The sequence below is a fragment of the Lissotriton vulgaris genome, chromosome 10 (genome assembly GCF_964263255.1).
Source record: "Lissotriton vulgaris chromosome 10, aLisVul1.2, whole genome shotgun sequence".
Taxonomy (NCBI): Eukaryota; Metazoa; Chordata; class Amphibia; order Caudata; family Salamandridae; genus Lissotriton; species Lissotriton vulgaris.
This window is the reverse complement of record NC_141698.1, coordinates 803,998,856-804,019,424: the sequence shown is the minus strand read 5'-3', so window position 1 is coordinate 804,019,424 and position 20,569 is coordinate 803,998,856. Positions and strand designations below refer to the sequence as shown.

The window sequence follows — 20,569 nt, the reverse complement described above, 5'->3', positions numbered from 1 at the left end:
TCCTGTTCCATGATGTCTATGGCAGAAGACACTATGCTGTCCAATTAATATATCCTGGACAGCAGAGTTGTTAACCCAATGTCAACCACAGAGAGAGTTTTCTCTAAATTTAATATGATAAATTTCTCGTATTCTTTCTGCAGTCTCTGCTTGTGTAATCTTCCATGCTTCATTATAAGCAGCATAGATACCGGCATATATAAAACGTTTATGATACAGTGTTTTTGGTCCTAGCAAGAATTCCCTAAGATCAGCGCCATCTTTAAGTAAAGATAAGAGTTGTTTTACATCCTTAAATGTAGATCTATGTAACCATTCAAGGCACTGGTTCCCTACACTGTATGTTGTTACTATTCCTGGATGCTGTCTTTGAACATATCTTGGGTCTGGCCTAGTGAATGTGAAACCCTGTGTTTTGTTCAGGAATCTATCTTGACATTGTTTGTGTCTGTGGACCAGATTAACCATTTGTTCCAAACTGGATCTGTTCTGTTGTGATGCAGAATAACAGTATGTACGTCGACCTCGCCCTCTGAAGTGTTACTGCTATCAGGTGTAGGTGTAGGTATAGACGAATTGTTCAGGTCTTTTATCGTGGCTGATCCAAGACAATATGTCTGTTGGACAGTGTCATTCATTAACATAATTTGCTCAGGGATGATACAGGGTCTAAACATAGCTTCTATCCCCTGTACCTGCCAATCTTTTGTGCCCAAGACTGTTTTCGTCTTAATGTTGTCTTTACAAAAGTCGAAACCTAGTTTAGACATTTGAGCATAAAAAGCTGCAGAATAAATTTGGTTGGTATTTGTCAACATACTTTTCATGTCAGTTTTGTTTACATTTCTAAAGTAAAATGATTCTTGATTGGATACATTGAACCCTGAAAAGTACGGAAATTTTCTTGCAAACTATTTGAGCTACCCTTTGGTGGCGTAGGACAATGTTCCTATTGGTTATACATTAATACATTTCTAGGACTTGCAGATTTGTGCAAGAAATGATGACCTAGAAGATGAAGGTACCTAGAGTAAAGAAGACCAGGCAAGGTGGCCGTGCGCTGGCCCATGTTGGACCAGTACTCTGGAACTCTTTGCCCCCAGAATTAAGATCTCTTACCAGTCACCTGATTTTTCGGAAAACCTTAAAAACATATCTGTTTCCCAGTAACTAATTGCCTCTCTTGCTTAAACATCACCACTGGATACACCGTTACATTACACTCCCTTTGCAGCTCAGCACGGAGATACCCCTTCGGGGGTCTATTCTGGCGCTTTACAAGCATATAAAATAAATAAAAATAAATGACCATAATGATTATGACAATACATTTGTTCATAGTCTGATGAACCTTCTAAATATTCATGATTTGTGAATACTGCAGACATTTCTAAGTCCAACATCATATTACTATCTCAAAGTCCCCATCAAAAGAAAAGGTACTTGATGATGGTGTTGGTTATTACCAATCTAGAAAACCCTGGTGGGATTTGTTCTGGCCCTCAGAATTAGGGAAAACACCAACTCCAGGAAGAGTGGTCAAAAGTTTAGGTCTGAAAATTGATGCAGGCCTTTCTATGGCCCCCCAAGTCTCGGCAGTGGTAGGCTCCTGCGTTGGTGTGCTTAGGCAACTCCGGAATCTGGTACCCATTCTGTCTACCCCTACTTTGCAATCCATAGTGTCCACCTCCATTATCTCTCGGTTGGACTATTGCAATGCTTTGTATTTAGGCCTCCCGCAGAAACTCCTGAGGAGACTGCAGGTTGTGCAGAATGGCACAGCCAGGTTGATCTACTCTCTGCCGAGGAGATCTCATGCGACCCCCTTCTTTTGAAGCTGCACTGGCTGCCCGTCAAATTTAGAGTGCAGTTTAAATGTCTTTGTGTGGCCCACAATGCCATTTTCGGTAAGGCTCCCAAGTATATCAAAGAGCGCTTGAGGAAGTACACTCCGGGGAGAGCCCTAGTAAAGCCTGCAAATTGATTGAACCTAGATTTAAGCTTAAATCTACAGGTGGCAGGGCTCTGTCCGTACTCCTTTTGCAACTTTGGAATGAGCTACCAGCATTCCTGCAGGAAGACTCGCAACTATTGTCTTTCAGTAAGAACTTAAAGACCTATTTGTTTAAAAGGATAACATCAATACCCTAATGTGGTTTGATGGTGGAGGGCGCTTTCTGGGTTGCAGCAGGTTATGTACTTTTTCTTGAAAGCGCTTAGAGACCAGTGGTGATTTGCGCGATACAAAAACATTGTAACATAACATAACATAGCATGAAACAAAGTCACTTAAGGAAATCTTCAATAAATGTGGAATCTTCAACAGCTCCGACGGGACAAAAATGTCATAATCCGTTTTGTCCCATGCTATACCACCAGGTATAGGAACGGCTATGATGTTCACTGATGACAAGTCTCTTTGTTCACAATAGAATGATTTGTGTTGCTTGAGGAATAAGTTGATGTTCTTACTTGCTGTGTCCATTTTGACATATCTTCCGTTTATCAGTATTCCCAAAGTAATTACCAGAGTCAACCAAAGTAGAAGAAAAAATACACCCAAAACAATCCAAAGTTCAATCCATGGTGAAACCAGATAAGTCTTTTCTATGTGATGAAAAAGGCTTGTTGCTTGTTCTCTCAAAGTTCTTTTTACTGGCGTCATTTCAGGCTCGCTGGGATCCTCGGAAAACGTATCAAAGTTAATGAAATAGCCAGAGGCAGTTCTGTCAATTGTTGGGATTGCATCAGGATTCGTTGAAATCGCTGGAACCAATTGATCACTTGTTACATTTGTTTAGTCAGATGGTACTTCATTGTAGACAGGCGTTTCTTGACAAACTGTTATTTGGGTCTCAAGAGGTACAAGTTCCATAACTTTGTTGCTTAGTCCTTCATTTCACACTTCAGATTCTTCAAAGATGATGAATCTCTCAGTTTGAACCTCTTGGATAGAAGCTAGATTAGGGCATCTGCTACATTGGTGGAGTCCACTTGGCCTCCTGCTTATTATCGGCCACATGATGTGGTTTGACCAGGTCGATCGACACAATCCTGTTCTCCTTTTTACCAGCAAGGGGCGGCAGTAATACTGTTCCTGATCCATGGATTGCTAGGTCAGGTACTGGTTGTCTGTAAGAAGGCCCAAATTCCTTCTTGTCCGCGAACTTTTCTCTGACTAGATCACCAAGCTTTGGAATAACCAGACTGGCCTTGCTGGGAAGGTTGTTTTTTCTTCAGTGCTGGTTGGCTTCAGGAACACATTACTTTGTTTTGTTCTTATTTCATTTAGGTCCTGTAAAACAGCCAAACGGTCTTTGATATTAAAATGTTTTTGGTCTACCACTGAAGTCTGACAATCGAGATCCGCTACTAACATTCTGGTCCCAAAAAGGAATTCATATGGAGTGATACCCCCTAGAGAACTTCTTGGCAGATTGTTCAGACTACGTTGGACACTTATTAATTGTTTGACCCACCCGTTACCCGAGCCTAATACCATAGCTGTTATAGATTGCTTTATGTCCTGATTGTTTCTCTCCACAACTGAATTTCCCTCAGGAAGGAATGAATTAGAGTACCGCAATACAACACCCAATTTGGTCATGGTCTCCTTGTAAGCTTGAGAGCTAAACACAGGACCCTGGACAGAATATAGCGTGCCGACTGCGTATGTGCCGATAAAGACTTGCAAATCTTTTATAACAGTTCGAGCGTCAGTTCGAGCGCTGAGGCCACATCCAAATGAACTTTAAACACAAATCCACTGTGACCATGATATATTTATAGTTGACTGACTGACTGACTGAAGTTTTTATTAAGCGCTCGAATGCCGCGGCGTCTTGGCGCTGTAGAATAGAAGGTGATGTGAGACAGATCAGGGCAGGGAGAACAGCCATGTTTTCAAGGATTTTCTGAATCTCAGTTTGGAGGCTTGTGAGCGAAGTTCGACAGGCAACGAGTTCCAGAGTTTGGAGGCCTGATTAGAAAATGATTTTCCACCCCAACACACTTTCCGGATTCTAGGCACGCAGATCAGGTCTTGATTGGCCGATCTTAGAGTTCGGTTGGGCACATAGCGCGGGAGGAGTTTGGCCAGATCATCTGATCCTTTTCCGTGAACGGCTTTGTGGGCCAAGCAGAGGGCCTTAAACTGGACTCTGCGCTTAATTGGCAGCCAGTGCAGCTCTCGAATGGCCCGGGAGGTGGGGTGACGCTTTGGCAGGTTCAGGAGAACCCTGGCGGCCGCGTTCTGGATAGCCTGCAGCTTGATCAATTGCTTTTCTCCCGTACCGAGATAGAGAGAGTTGCAATAATCAACCCGAGGCATTACTAGGGCAGCAATGACAGTCTTTTTTAAGGTGGGTGGAATAAAGGGCAAGATCTTTCTAAGTACCTTCATCATATGAAAACAAGCTGAAGTGACTTGTTTCACCTGCGCTGTGCAGGAGAGGTTTTTGTCCAGTAAAAATCAGAGGTTTCTGACCTTCTCGGCTGGGGTAGGACAACAGCCGGCTTCCGGGGGCCACCATAGCTGACTCCATATCGAGGGCTTCTGACCGAATTCTATGATTTCAGTCTTCTCAGTTTTTAATTTGAGAAAGTTTTGGCTCATCAAGTTTTTTACACTGAGAAGGCAATTCCTGAAACGGCCTGCGGTTGCTTCAATGGAATCGGAGACCGACACTATGATTTGCGTGTCGTCTGCATAAGACACTAATCTCAAGCCATGGGATTTTATCAGTTTCGCCAAGGGGGTGACATATAAATTGAACAAGGTTGGTGATAATGCCGACCCTTGTGGGACTCCTCCAGGAAGAGTAAATTCCTCTGATTTAAGTCCATCCCAGTGGACTTGTTGGATTCTGCCTGTCAGAAATGATGCTATCGGAGAGCGTCATCGGAGATGCCCAGATTTTCCAGACGACTCAGTAGGACCGTAGGTGTCGAACGCCGCGGTTAAATCAAGTAATATGAGGGCCGTTCTTCCACCGTCGTCCATGGTCTTCCTGATATCCTCTGTTGCCATGATAAGGGCTGACTCAGTTGAATGGCATGCTCGAAAGCCATGTTGTGTAGAGTCAAGAAGATTATTCTTCGTAAGAAAAGTCATCAGTTCTAAGTTCATGGCTTTCTCGAGGATTTTAGCTGGTAGAGGCAGACTGGAGATGGGCCGATAGTTTTTAGTTTCGGAGGGATTGAGTGAGTCTTTTTTCAGAATCGGGCGGATACAGGCCTTCTTCCAGATTGAGGGGAAGGAGTTCGAGCATATAGCCTTGTTTAATAGAGTGGTCAATACTCCAGTTATAGCTAATGGAATAGAATGCAGAATGTGCGGAGGGCATGGATCCAATGGAGATCCTGATTTCATCTGTAGGAGAAGGTCCCCGACCTCCGACTCCTTTAACATAGGAAACCTAGGAAAGACAGGGAAAGTGGGAAGTGAAGATTCCTCAGTGTCCACTGCCGGGACCTGGGTAGGAGTGACCGAGATGTTAAGGCTGGTATTGGAGTTGGTGGCTACGTTGCCGAGACCGTCATAAACAGCCTGTACTTTGCTCTGGAAAAAAGCAGCAATATTCCCGACAAAGTTCAGGTCCGGTGTAAATATAGTGTCTCGCGGGGTTTTTGCCAGAAGGGTAACAGTCTTAAAGAGCTCTCTGGCAGAGTTGGGGGCTTCTTGGATTCTGGTGGTGTAGAATGTGGATTTGGCCTGAATAATCGCTGCCTTATACTCCTGCAGAGGTTTGGAGTATTCGGCCTTTTTGAGAGCGCAGTAGTTGGACCGCCAAATGCGCTCAGCTTTGCGGCATTTGAGTTTGATTAATTTCAACTCAGCTGTATACCACTGTGCGGTGGCCAACCGTTTCTTAGGCACTCGGGACTCCAGAGGAGCTAGCTCATCCATGAACGCTTGCTTTCCGGGGGCAGGAAGCGTCTTCTGTATCTTGCAGAGTCATTAAATTTTAGATTAAAGAAGACAGCCCTATGATCAGACCATGGGACAGGCAAAGTGGAAGAAAATGTTAAGTTATTGTTGTTGGTCAAAATGCCGTCAAGAGTATGTCCTGCAATATGGGTGGGCTTACGCACTAGTTGGGTCATATCAAAACTAAGCAGGTTGTCAATGAGAGTTGCGGAATCAGAATCGTTAGTAGCTTCGAGGTGAAAATTAAAATCTCCTAGAATAGTAAAAGTGGCGGAGTCCGTGGTGGATTCCAGATATGTATGGAGAGCAGTGATGAAGGGAGCTTTTGGCCCTGGGGGTCTGTAGAGCAGCAAGCCAGCGAAAATCAGACGGTTATTGCATTTGATTTTGAAGTTCAAGGCTTCAGCCTCCATATTTGACTCTGGTAGGCAGAATATTTTTAGATGGGACTTGTAGATGATACCAATGCCCCCGCCTGTTCTTCTAGGTCGGTTGAGGTACTCTACAAAAAATCCCTCCGGAACTGCTATGTTCCAATCTGGACCAGAGGCCTCAGATGACCAGGTCTCAGTAAGGAACATTACATCTATATCGTGATCAGTTATGAACGCCTCAATTTCGCATTTATGTTTTGGCATGGATCTAATATTTAATAGAATGCATTTTAGAGTCCTTCTCCTGAAAGCAGGAGAGGCTTCCAGACTCAGATGATTGCAGATGGTAGGTCGATAGCCACAGGTCAGGCATGTAGGGACTGTGAGGGAGTCTGAACAGTTAGCTCTGACCCGATTTTTACAAATAGGACGATTAAGCAGAAATAGCTCTTTGGCTGAGTAGCGAAGGGGCGAGGATCGGGCAGGGGTCATGGCGCAAGTCGCTGGCCCGGCGCGGACGGGCGCAGACGGGCTTGACTTTGGCGCAACTTCGGCGCGTTTCCGGCGCGCCCGCTGCGCTCGTCCGCTGCGCTGCCGGGAGAGCATTTGGCTAAGTAGGCTCGTGTCAGGGTGGTGCTTGTGAGCGCTAGACCGCGTCCCTGCACTCCCCCACACCTAAGATGGCGGCGATGTGTGGGTGTTTGTGGATTTCAGCAACCCGGTTCTCCCTCCGCACAAACGGGACTTCCCGCGGCAGAAACAGGGATAGGGTAGCAGGTAAGGGTCACAGAGCACTATTATACAATTTAGTTACCATCCCTCTGTAAGTACCGCAGTGTTCCTGGTAAACGCAAACTAATGGTTTATCTAAAATTAACAGGGGCGTCTGCGCAGGACGTTTTACAGTAGAGACTTTCATCTTTTGCCATATTTCACATTCCAAAACATAGTTTCTGGTTTGTTTCCTCATGTGTGGCCACCAGTATCTCTGTTTTAATAATGACACTGTAGCGGAAACAACTGCATGAGCAGAGGCAAGCCCTTCATGTGCTGCTAAAATTAGTCCTAATCTATGTTCCATGTTTGGAATTACTCTATCCCCCACTCCTGGGATTCGCATAAACAGAACATTGCTCGCATCAGTTATATATGAGTATTTAAGTGGAACCCCTTTAGGTAATGTTTTACCACTGTCTTTGTTTGTGGCATTGACAGCTAGCATTATTTTGCCGTCTATTTTCATTTTTGAACGAGTGCTTGCAGCTGCGAAAGCCGTTTGCACAGCTGCCTTTGCGGGCTTCATCAGCCAATTAATTCCCTGCAACGTGAACGCCATCACGTTGATGACTCAGCGTATGTATCACGTGAGTGTTTTGTAGTCCTTGTTGTTACTAAACTACTTGTTCCCAAAGCGTTTTATGCTTGATTGTGCCACCTTTCGCATCTTTGTAACCGTTTTGAATCCAGTTTTGCAAGTATTCATTGCAAGATTGAACACAATAATACGAAACACACACCATGAGTGTGGGGAATTCGTGGTCCGTATTCTCAAGTGCCATCTTCAATGCTTGTAGTTCAGCTTGCTGAGCTGTACAATCTCCTAAGGATTGAGTTTTAGTGACCATTGGTCTAAATTTGCCACTGTGCCAATGACCTTTAACGATCGTGCATGCCACACTAGGCTTGTTTACCGACCGTAGTGGGTTGAGCTGATCCGTCAGTATAAATTATACATTCATACTGTTGTAGAGGCAGAATTTCAGTAGGCAGAGGACATTCTTGTTCGTATTGTAGAAATGCTTGTGTTTTCAAATATGAATCAAAAACGTAATCAACGTCTGTTGCAGCAAGAGAATTAACCCATTGTACCTGTCTCGGATGTAAAGCTTTAGCATTTGGAATTCTCGCTTTTGTCACGGCCTCTAAAGCAGGTACAGATGTAACGACCATAATGCGCTTACCCTGTGCAAGGGCTCTCTCTTTTGCTACAGCAGTCTGAACTGTTGTCAGCATGTTTTCTGTTGAAGTGAACTTCATTTTTGCTTGTGTGTACAAGTGTGATTTGTAAGCTATTGGTACGTGAAGCTGCATTGTCCTGGAATGATTCAGATCACTAAGTTGCGTACGTTTACGCGTGTTTGTAAATAGTTAGTTGCTAACATGTCTGTTTGCAATGAACGCAAAATTTCAGTGTGTTTTTGTGTCCAATTGACTGTTTTAAAATCAGGTTTGATTATTTTGTAGAGAGGTTCAACCCTTTCTGCGTAGTTTAGAATGTATGTTCTTCCAAAATTCAGGAAACCTAGAATTGACTGTAAGTTTTTCAGCGCTTCTGGAGGTTGGAGCAGCGCACATTTCTCTAGAAAGTTTGCTGCCATGCTTTCACCTTCACTTGAAAATTCGTATCCTAGAAAAAGGTCGTTGAGACGGGCAATTCTAGACTTTTTTAAATTGATTTGTAATCCTCAGAGGTGAATCCAAGTATATCTGTTACATAGATGTCATCCACATATGGCAATGCTTCATCATTATAAGTTTGTAGTAACTCTGTTACCCTTGCTGAGAATAACCCAGGACAGTTCTTGAATCCCTGAGGGAGGCGACAGAAGTGACGCTGTGTCCCCATAATTGAGAAAGGGGTCAGAAACCTACTTTCTGGTGCAATGTTTTTACAGAAAAAAACATTAGAAATATCTAATGTTGTTTTACATTTTTTATGCGCAATATTATTCATTAATGCCGTACCGTGTGGATTTTGCACTGCAAATGTTTTGCAACAAGAGTTTAGATGTCTGTAGTCAAATACTAGACGATATGTATTGTCTGGTTTGGAGACAGGAAACGAAGGATTATTCATTGATGAGGTGCATGTTTCAATAACCCCTTGGTATTCAAGTTGATCTAAGATCTCCCGGTTCTTTTTTTATCTTCTTGCTTAACTGAATACTGCCTTTGTGCAGTTGGTTGATTTTTTACCTGGATCTTATGGTGAGGAGAATCCTCATCCCATCCTACATGATTTTTGTATAATGCAGGAGCTTAGGCTAATGCCCATTTCCTGGCATAGGTATATTTTAAATGAATTGGAATATGGTTGGAGAAGGCTGGCATAATGCTGTCTTCACCTTGTGGGCACTCCCTGACAAATTCTGGTGGCCAGTCTTGTTCAGCTAGAAGAATGTCATAACCAGGGTTCCCGCTAACCTGCACAGCTGCGCACCCGCACACCTTTAAAGCACTGAGCGTGTCCCGTGTAAAGCGTGTATACGTTCTTGCCGCCGGACACTTTTATAATGCAAGCAACGAAAAACAGCAATTTACCGGTTGCCTGAGGCAAAAGACAGCGCAACTGGGTGCTGATTGTGGGCCTTTGTGAAAGTATTCCTGTTAATCACAGCGCCCGTCATGCGCTGCAATTAACAGGAATATTTTCACATTGGCCCACAATCAGCACCCAGCAGTGCTGTAGTTAGAAAGGAACTAAAAGGAACTAAAGCAAGTCTGAAAGCACGACGTGTGAAGCACACATGCTTTCACACTTGCTTCATTTCCACAACAGCAGTATGCCAGAGAAGCAGCATGAGGTGGAAAAAAGTGCAACACCCTGCCACCGTGCACTGGCCACGGACCACCCAAACATAGGCACTGGGGCTGCTGCAGCTTCGCATAGGCCCTTCTCTCGGGCAGAAATAGGATACAATGTGCTAAGAGTGCACTTTAGAAAAAAAAGAAAGTTACATTCCTCCTCCCTGCACCCTCCCCGCTGATTAACTATTTTGCATGTAGGGTCGTGGGTACGTTTTGAGCCTGAATTTTTGTTTTGAAAATTGCAGGCAAATTTTACTCACTTAGAGGGTGGGATGGAGAGGAACATTCTCACTCACCGTGTCACCTTCTATGGCATTACTTAAAAATCTCTAATATAGCTTCTGTCATACCAGTGTTTTACCAGATCATCACAATCATTTATCCATGTGTAATACAACATCCCTAGAGTGCAGTCTATCAGCAGGTAACTGCCTTTATTTAACCCTTAGTAGAGTTTGTTCTTTCAGAGTGTCTTGTAAAGTTGGCATTAATTGGCTAATAAGTCCCATAGTACACAATTGTAGAGGGAGTGTATGCAATTATTATTATCTGACTGGCTCCAACTTGAATCTAGGGTTTTTTGCATTTTTTTCATTTTTTGCTGTTTTCTTTTGCAGAGGCATGGCCCAGGGGCATAAGAGCACTTTCCAAGAGAACCAGATCTTACACATTATTTTCTAGGCACCAGGAGATTAAGTGATTTGCCCAGAATCACAGGATGGTGAGCCAAGGTTGGGATTCAAACCTGTTTCCCTGGTGCTAAAGTCAGCAGCTTTAGCCATTAGGCCACATCCCTAGCCAGGCCTTTCCAGGTCTCTCCTATGGACATCCTTTAGCTGTTGTCGAAGACATATTGTGGGCAAATAGCAAACTAAACCCCCTGCCCCACAAATTTGACCGGTATCTCAAATTCCATCAGGAGAGTGAAGCTAGTAAGGTCTGTCATCCCTAGAAGAGGTCCTTTCATTCCTTCTATCTATTATTCTCTCCACCCTTTAAGCCTTTCATCCTGCGTCCATTTCATCTGTCTATTCATGCTGCCCTCCGTCTGTCTTTTCATCGAATACATCCATCCTTCCTTTACCATTGCATTCCTCCATCCACCCATCCATCCAGCCATCCATCATTTCACCCACCTTTTATCAATCACCCATCCTTTCACCCTTCCATCCAGGTTTCCATCCATCTATCCAAACATCCATCCTTCAATCCATTCTTACGTGCACCCACCCACGCAAATATAACTTTACTCTTCCATCTCTCAAACCTTTCACCTTTTAATCCATCCTTTTATTGACCTCTCCTTCTTGTCGCATTTTTTTCCTTCTTTTCATATTTCCTATATTTCATTCTTCCTTTCTGCCCTCCCTTTCTCTTTCCCTCTATTTTCGTAATTCTTTCTTCATCTGTTATGGTTTCTACCCCGCATTTAGAAAAGAAATGCAGCAAGTTTGTATATAGTGCAAACTCAATCCGAAAGTTTTGGAGCACTTTACATGATTTATAATTATATATTTTTTGTATGCATGGGGAGATTCATTGATTTGCCCAGAATGACAGGATGTTAGGCTGACCGACACCAAAAACACATCTCCTAAATCGACAGCTCAAGTATTAAGCCACAACCCCAACCACGAGAGTGGAAGCATTTTCAATATTATATACAACTTGATGCATGAAATAAACATTGATAAAGCCAATAGTCTTGGCTTCTTGTAGGTGTAATGTTATTTTTGTTATATATCTGGATGCAATGACAGAAGAAGCAAAATATCAGTAGGGTGGCACACTATGCGATGCACATATTTTTATGTTGATTGCTTTTAAGCCGCACCCTTAATTGCATTGGTTATGCCCCTTTGAAAGATCCCCAAGTATTTTGATCCAACTCAAAGCCCTGGTCTACACGCGCGGTCAGGTTCTAGGCGCACATAGCCTTGGCTGCAGCACTCAGAGACCTTACTCCGCCACACACAGAGGAAAATAATTAGATGGAACAAAAGAGTGCTCTTATCTTTCTTGGTATGTCTCCCTCCATCCGAAGTGTTACTTCATATAACTTATGTGGAGAATTAACCCTGGTATCTGCAGTTTCAACTTGAATTAATTAATTCAAGTCCACTGTCTCCAGATTATCCTTCAAGTTCTTGCGAGCTATGGTGACTTCTGCTGCGCTGTTCACCATTGCCTGAGCCCATTCCCCGTTCTTGAGTTGTGTCCTCAAGATCCTCGGCATGTCTGATATTTAGACCTGCTACCTTCTTTTTGGTGATTTGAGGTTTCTTGTTTTTCAAAACGTGTTGATCGTCTTTGGACTTCACGCATTCTTCCTTGGGTTCTGACCGTCCTCTTCTTTCAGATTTCTGTGACGAAGTCTGAAATGTACAAAAGGAACGTGTTTCAGTATCTTGATATCTATCAGGTTTTCCCAATTTATCCCTATTCCTGAGGTTACACCTCTTTTCAGAGGGCTCCTTTTGAGGAGACCTACCTCTGGAATGAGAACGCTTCTCTTAAGAAGTTTGTTTGGTGTTTCCCCACTTCATTTTAGAAGGAGTAGGAGTGTATTTAGTGAAGACCTTTTCAGGACTTTCAGACAGTTGGGGTTTAACTGGTTTACCGCCCATACTGTCTCTACCTAATTCTTCTTAGGATTTTTCAATTATTCTGGCTAATTCTTGTGGTTGCTCAGTTACGTCAAATTTGCTTAACTTCTGGCGGATCGCCACTGATGCTGCTTCACCTTTAATCTTAGCTAATATTATAGCTGAGACCTGTTTAAAGTCTTTCAGTAATTTCATACCTAAATTCAAAGCAGGCTCTGCTCCGTATTCATTTTGAATCTGTTTCAGGACATCTGATATTACCGCCATGGACCGAACGCCATGTGTTTTAGTGAAGATAGCAGCGAAGACTGTACCCTAAGTGTTGCAGTCCTCCAGATGTGGTGCAATCTCCATTGGTAAACAGATTGTTAAAATTCTGTGTTTCTCATGAGGGGTAGTATTAGGAAATTCTGCTTCGATTTGAGTAATTGTTTGAGCTATCCAAAATGGAATTTGTTCCTTCTTTGCAGGTAATTTTACAATGAGGGTAAAGTCATTTTTAGTGTATTCAACCTGCTGAGATGTATGTTGAGGGGTCACTATTGCAGGTTGGACTGTGAGAGTCCGCATGGCATATTGAACCAATTGTCCATATATTTTGATCAACTCTTTAAGTTGAGTTCGTAATTCTGCATCTGACATTTCTTCAATGCCAGGATGTGGTGTATAGCTGGCTAAGACCGGCCATATTGCTCCTGGTCTACCTAGTGGACTGAGCCTGGTAATGCGATTCAAATGTTTTAGGGCGCCATAAAACCAGAGCTCATGCTGCTGGTAAGTTAGTGGAATTTCTATATCCTCTAAAGGAATATATTCCTCTAGTGGTTCGTCTTCTTTGTAGAAGGGAAATATCTGTGTTACTGAATTTGCTTCAGGGAAAACTATCCACGAATAGAATACCTCTGTGATATTCATGTGCCTCTATCACAAAAACTATCATATCACCTCTCGATGTTAGGCCATATTTTATACGTTTTATAGTGATGGCTTTCCTTAAATTCATAGGAATGCATATAGCATCCTCGTCGGTTCCATTAAAACCTGTTATGTTAAAAGATGTTGAATCAGCCGCAGCTCCACAGTTCTCGGTGTTGTTGCCGTTATTCGACATTGTTTAATGAAAATTTGCAGAGCAAGTTTCAAGGAAACAAAGATAAGGTGCCCAATATTTTGGAACACTGTATCCTTTAACGTTGAACAAACCAAAAAGCTAATACATAGGATTTTTCGTCCTACTCAGCTATGGTGGATATTATCCTTTTACCCACTCCAGATGTCTATTGGAGTATTACGGAAAAAGCGGTCTCTGAGAAAAGCACAACTGAGTTACTTGAGTATCTAACGTTAAATTAGTGCCTTACCAAATGTTGGGTGCCATGTAGTGTATTCCTATATTTCCAATAGGCTCTGCGCATTGGAATAATATACCCTATAGATATGACATAGGACTGAGGTCAGTATGTCTCTATCGAATATACTAAACATAATTGTGAGTGCCAGCTAGCTCAGAGTTAAATAGAAGCTTTCTCGAATACACAAGAATGGATTCGTTTCTGACAACCGCATAAACATGACAACGTTGTTTCCCTAGGACTGGTACAAATATCTTCAGAGTCGTGGAAACAATAGATAACTATTTTACTCAGTCAATTATGCATGCTTCGTTTCTACAGTGTTCCAAAGAAAATAGAGAGAACGACGTATCAATGAAAGGGGTTTAATGAACAGTCTTCTTTCTCATGCAAGAGAGGTGAACTGCTACAATCGTTAGACAGAATGCAAAGTATAATGCATACAGCGGAATTAGTAGTATAAAATAATACTGTAATAGCATTGTCTTGTGCTATGATATATAAAAATACATACATAAATAACACAGACTAAAATACTCAACTGGTGCTTCTAAAATACGCCTACCCCAATGTACCTAACCTAGGTCTAGTACCAGGGAAGAAGTAAGTGTGGTCTTTAGCATAAGTTTAGTTTTTTTTGCCAAGAATTGCCAAAGGTTTCTCTAGGTTCTAACCAGTTCCATACCTAAGAATGAAGGAGGTGGGCATCTCTATCTCGTACTCGATTTCCCAACACCCCGCAATGGGAGTCAGAAACACTTGAGCTGGATTCTCAGCAGAGGAGGACAGCTTCTGATAAGTACGTCAGCTGGAGATTCGGCTTCCTTCGGCACTTGCTGTAGCGAGCTGAGTCAGGCAAGTAGGTAGTCGAGCTGCACCGAACCACACCGTGCTTTGCCATAGCAAGTGAAGGTATATTTATACCTTGAAGGTGTTTAGGAATGCCAGCTTTGACGTAAAGTTGGGCATATGAACGTCAGGGATGAACCCCTAAGGAATAGTTGTTCAAGCATAATAATGTGTTTCTTGGAGAAATCAATATCCAGGCTAGGGGAAGTCCCTTCTGCTTAAGAGCCTGGTTTTCCAAGAAATCATTGTGACGTTTGGTGAACGGATGGAAGTTGCCATGCCTGTATTTGGGTAGCATGGACTATGCCTAAATAAGGGCTTGATTTCTATGCCTATATAACGGCAACATGAATTGTACCCATATAAGGGCATGAATCGGGAATATTCATTTGTTGCTATACAACAGGGTTACAGCCTTTCTTAAGAGCAGTGTCTATCACCTTTATAATCTAACGGCATCATTACGATGTCGGGCAGAACGCGTTCCAACCAACTCAGTGTCGGAATGGTTTCCGTCCAAGTCGCAGTCAGGATGTCAGACCGACCAATTATGATGTCTCCGAACACTGTTTGGTTGGACTCCCATTGACTTCAATGGAAGCATGTGTTCCGACCAGCAACACAGGCTGCCTTTGAAAAAAGTGTTGGTCACGGAAAATCTTGCACCCTCTGGCGGGCACCCCTTGCTACCTGTCACACCATGCAAGGTTGGAAAGAGGGGATCCATGGGTAACCCATGGGCCCCAACCAGAGGTCTCTGGGTGAAAGGTGGCCTGCTACGGGCCCCCAAAGTCCAATTGCGACAGCCCATCTGTGTCAGACAAACCAATTCAGAAAGGCTTTCTTAATCCCACATCGTAATGTGTCAGTCGGAAACACAGTCCATAGACATGTAAGATTCTGCTCTGACCATGTCTGTTTCTCCAAATGCTGATCGGAATAGAGTTGGAACGGCCAAACAGTTTCTGACTATCATAACCGGTTGGTCGAATGTGTTTCCGAGTTGGTCAAAAACGCTGGTTCCGAATCTGATTTGGACAAACCCGAATGCCGATCGGAGCCTTTCCAACCGACATTGTAATTGGCCCTTAAATAGTGCAAGCCAATCCTCAACATGCAAAAGACATAGTAAACAGAATATGTCAAGACGAACCATTAAATGACATCAGTAAAATGTAAAAAACAATCATATTGTGCTCACTTTGAATGTACATTATTCTAAATGAAACCATAATGGAAAATATGTAAATAAAATGTACTGCTAAATGATTATGATTTGCATCAATTAACATTGGACACTATGAGCAGGAATCAATTCCTGTGTGCTAATTACCTCATTCAATACATAGCACTATGTATATATATAGAACTCGAACTGAAATTTAATGCATGTGCGTGCATGCAGGAATCATAATTGCCTCTATACAGTTATACACCTCCCATGCACAAGATATGCGAATACAGCCTATTATAAGGCCCAACGTAAAACCACGCATCTCATTCTGTAGAAGTAGCGAGAACCATTTTGTCCTAAGTGAGTTATATAGTCACATAATTACGTCAAATATATCTAAAAGATCATACATTGGAAATGAGCTGTGGGGGTCTATGGGTATAAATGCAGCAATAATCACGGGGATGAAGGTCACTGCATATCCAAGTGACACTGTTCTTTACCTGTTTTTGAATCCAAAATATGACCACTACCGTATATCGTCAATTATTAATTAGTTTGACACTCCACTATTGGTTTTTACAGAGTAGTCATTGTGTTTTTCTCTATCTTTTATTTGTCCCTTATTTTTGTTAGTCCTAATGAGACCCAAAATTCTCAACCGGGTCAAAACATCTTTGACACTTATGTAACACAAGCAAATCAAATTTGAAATTTCCCTAACTAATACAAGGACACAGATTTATCATAATTCCTGTGACATAGGGATGTTTACATGGTTGTTTGTCCTTCTATGGAACACATACAAGTATATTGCTTCTATTGTTATATATCTGTATTGTATATTATTGTTCTGTTTGGTTACATTTTTTCACATGGTACACTATGCACATGATATATATAGATATATATAAAAATATAATATTGTTTTGTATAACTTGCTTTGACTACTCTTTCTTTCTCCTGAATTATGTTTTGAACAGTACAACTGTATACAGCCATTGTTGCCTAAGCATATCACTAATAAGAGCCTTTGTTTCACTAAAATACTTTACACCCTGGTTCTTGTGGGGAGGACTGCCCTTGTTATTTTCTAGAATCCATTGAAGTTAAAGCACCATATGACAGTGATCTATATTACACACTTTAGCCATCTGAGCATAAATAATGATGGGCTGTATACATTTTTGTGGTATTTTCTCTAAACTGATTCAGAAAAAGATATTTACAGCTGTGTGGTAATTATTGAAATGTAGAGTAATCTGGTTAAATTTTTCAACTACCCCAAATGTTTAAATTCTCAGTAATAGCAGATCCACTTATAGTATGTCTCTGACAGGTTATAGACACCAAAAGGCTGGTTGCATTGGAGAGCGACATACATGGTACAGCTTCTTGCAAACACAATACCATATGTTATACTTAATATTTAACACTGTAACCTTAAATCTAGCATAAATATGGTGCTGTAGTCTTATTATAGAATCTGGGTGGTACACATGGATGTTTTGGAATGCTAAATGATCCTAATAGAAAAATGTATGGGATTAGTTGATGGCTGTCCCCATGCGTTACAAGGAATAAAGCATATTCCACTGTAAGTAAAAGTACTTTACAAATTACCTCGGAGCTCCATGACTAGAAAGGAACTAAGCCTTCACCATCTTTCTTCTGCTTGGTCACATTATGTCCCAACAACTTGCAATATTGTTAAGGTGCTTTGGTATTTAAAGAACAAATTCTGAAATACGTGCAATCTGTGTGGTCATGCTCCTATTATCTGATCTAGTTTGCTGCATTGTGTGTCATAGTCTTTGAGATAAAGATAGGTTGTTTTCTTACATTTTTCATTTACCTCCTTATTTCTTACTCCCTCATTTTCTAATCATTCACAAAACACATTTTGCCTGATTCACGCAAATCTACGGATATGTAAATCCTAGTTAGTGAAGATTGCTGACTTTTTCTTGGAATTCACACCAAAGACTTCTGTAAGCTCATCCGAAAACTAAAAAACACACAATTCATGAATGGAATAAGGAGCACATGAAACATTCAACCCCAGTCAAGAGATCTGACTTAAATCCATTGTTATTTTGCTCACCATGCCACCCCAGTTTAGACCCAGCCATATGCACATCAATCTTGACCCTGCCCCTCATGGGAACATTCCAGCTAAAACTGCCAATCCAGGTCCTCCCTGGACGAGAAATAAGCATTCTGAGACCGGTTTCAGGGTATTACCCTCCATCATCTAGGCTAGCTTGAATCTAGTGGCACAGTGACGCGGGACCCAGGTCCGGGCATACCTGGCACACTGTGGGAGAGAAATCAAAAAAACATGTGATGGACAGAATGCTAAACAATGTCAAACATTCACCCCAGTACAGAGATCTGGGCAAAATCAATCTTTCTTTGCTCCACATGTCATTCGACTTCAAACCCAGTCAAATGCAAATCAGTCTTGACATTGCTCCCCATGGGAACCGTCCAGCCCAAAATGCCAGGCCAAGTCCTCCATGGATCGTAAACAATCATCCTGGGACCAGTTTTGGGGTTTCACCCCTTATCACCCAGGCTAGCATGACTCCAGTGGCATGGGGAGCACGGCACCCTCATCTGAGCATACTATGACAAATGCAAAAAGAACACTTGCTGGACAGAATGCTGAACAATTTCAAACATTCACCCAGTACAGAGCACTTCTTGCCCTAAGTGGAATGGGAATGCACCACCATGGGTCCCTTGCTCTCTGTACCCCAGGTTTTAAGCTATCCTGGCTGATGAGGGGGTAACACCCCGAAACCGGTCCCAGAATAATTTGACCTTTGAAGAGAGCTCTATCCAGGGGGCCCCCCACTTTTGAAGATTATTCCCTTAACATTCACTCCCTGGATAGATCTTTGCACTTGCCCTCAACAGGAATACACGTTCAACCTTTTCAAGGGTGGGTATGACTTGGAGATACGTTTGTGAAAACCTGGAAAAGTGTAAGCTTTGGAATATCTCCCCCCCTTGCAATCTCCACCACTGAGAGTAGATTTACTCACATGAACATTATTGTTTGAGTTATTCCTTTTATCAGTGTAAACTCAGATTTTCTAAATTGCAAAAGTGGTTGTACACTCAATAAAGCTGTGTCTACTGATAAGTTAAACACAAGCCAGTTGGTTGTGGAATCTTCAGCATATTTTGCCATTGTAACTGCTTTGCATACTGGAGAAGAGAAAGTGATTACTTCTTGAAACTCTACATAGATCATCCTATACCCCTCCAAACCTTGTAATCGATATATTCAATTCCAGATTTCCCTCAGAAGGTGGTGGTACATTGATGTTAGCAGACACACACTAAAAATGCCAAATTCCTTATGTTTACACATGCTTGTACATCCATGAGAATCTGAGCAATGAACTAAATACTGTCACACACAAATCAACTACCCTCAGTATATGCTATATCTGTAGTCTATGCTTTTTTGTTAATTTGAACTTTTATTTTCCTCTCTAGAGATTCACAAGCTTTCGTTGAGAAATTTGAAGGAGCACTAGGCAAGGGTAAAGGCAAAAAATTCTATGCTTATAAAGTGATGATGATGAAGGTATGTATATGAAAAACTAAAATCAGCAAGCCACTGAACAGTGTGAAAAGGTCATGAGAAATGTGCATTTTGATTGTTAGTTAAACTCAATTCATAGACAAGCTTTTTGACATTGATTCTAAAACGATTAAGTAACAAAAAAAATGCTGTTTATCCACTTGAAATTTTAGTAATCCATCAATCAATTCATACTTTATTTGGTATAAAAACTAAAACAGCAAGTAACAAACTAAATACAATCAAATTCATCCACAAAAACATAAAATAACTAAAAATAGATAATATAGTATAGCAAGCAGGAGTATGAAATGGAGCATATGAGAGCATGGAATACCTGAGTCCATCTTATTCCTAATCTTATTAGCAGCAGACAGAAAGCTACTGACACACATGCATTATCCATGAATTTGGTGCAGGGTAAATTTGCCCATCCTTTACACATCACAAATATGTCACAACTTCATAACAGATGTGTGACATGAATATGTATAGCATTTGATTCATATGTGGTCCAACAATATTAAAATAAGTGCTGCGTTTGACATTATTATTACAGTGCGTTCATTGTGGGACTAGTGAATTTATTCAAACTATCTGTTTAGCCGTATTACATGAGGAATTAATAAACTATCCTTACTTTATAAAAATGTATTCAGTATAAATTTGAAATTTGACTTTCTTAATGTGTGCCTTAATACATTGAATACCGTTTACTGTTTAGATAATTAAATAGGCAACCATATAAATGTATGAAGAATGCAATTGCACTAGAAACTATAAGGAGTTCATGTAATGTGTGCATTATTATGTCATATATTTCATTTAAATGTAGTTCTTAGCCATACTTACACATAATTATTTACTAAAGTATTTACTGTATGCTTTATGTAATGTGAACCTAATACACTGATCATTCATATTATTTTGTGTTTAAATGTGCACATGCATATTAAAATGTGTACTCTTGCTAATACTTTAAGTTGATAATTTAGGCCTATAATTTGTTATGCTGCATAAATGCTAGTTTCTATTTTCTGATAACATGACATTTCTTGCAGGTATTCACACACAATGTCAGTTGTAGAATAGATACATT

The 20,569-nt window shown here is 41.4% G+C and overlaps 1 protein-coding gene across 1 annotated transcript in view; it reads left to right on the top strand.

The window, feature by feature from the left end:
• The window catches only part of LOC147688814 (transmembrane channel-like protein 2), a 523,112-nt gene that overhangs the window by 4,198 nt on the left and 498,345 nt on the right, over positions 1–20,569 (top strand). The window contains exon 3 of the mRNA XM_086939828.1: positions 19,383–19,473. Coding sequence (XP_086795954.1) covers positions 19,383–19,473 — 91 coding nt within the window. The remainder of the gene's footprint in view (positions 1–19,382; positions 19,474–20,569) is intronic.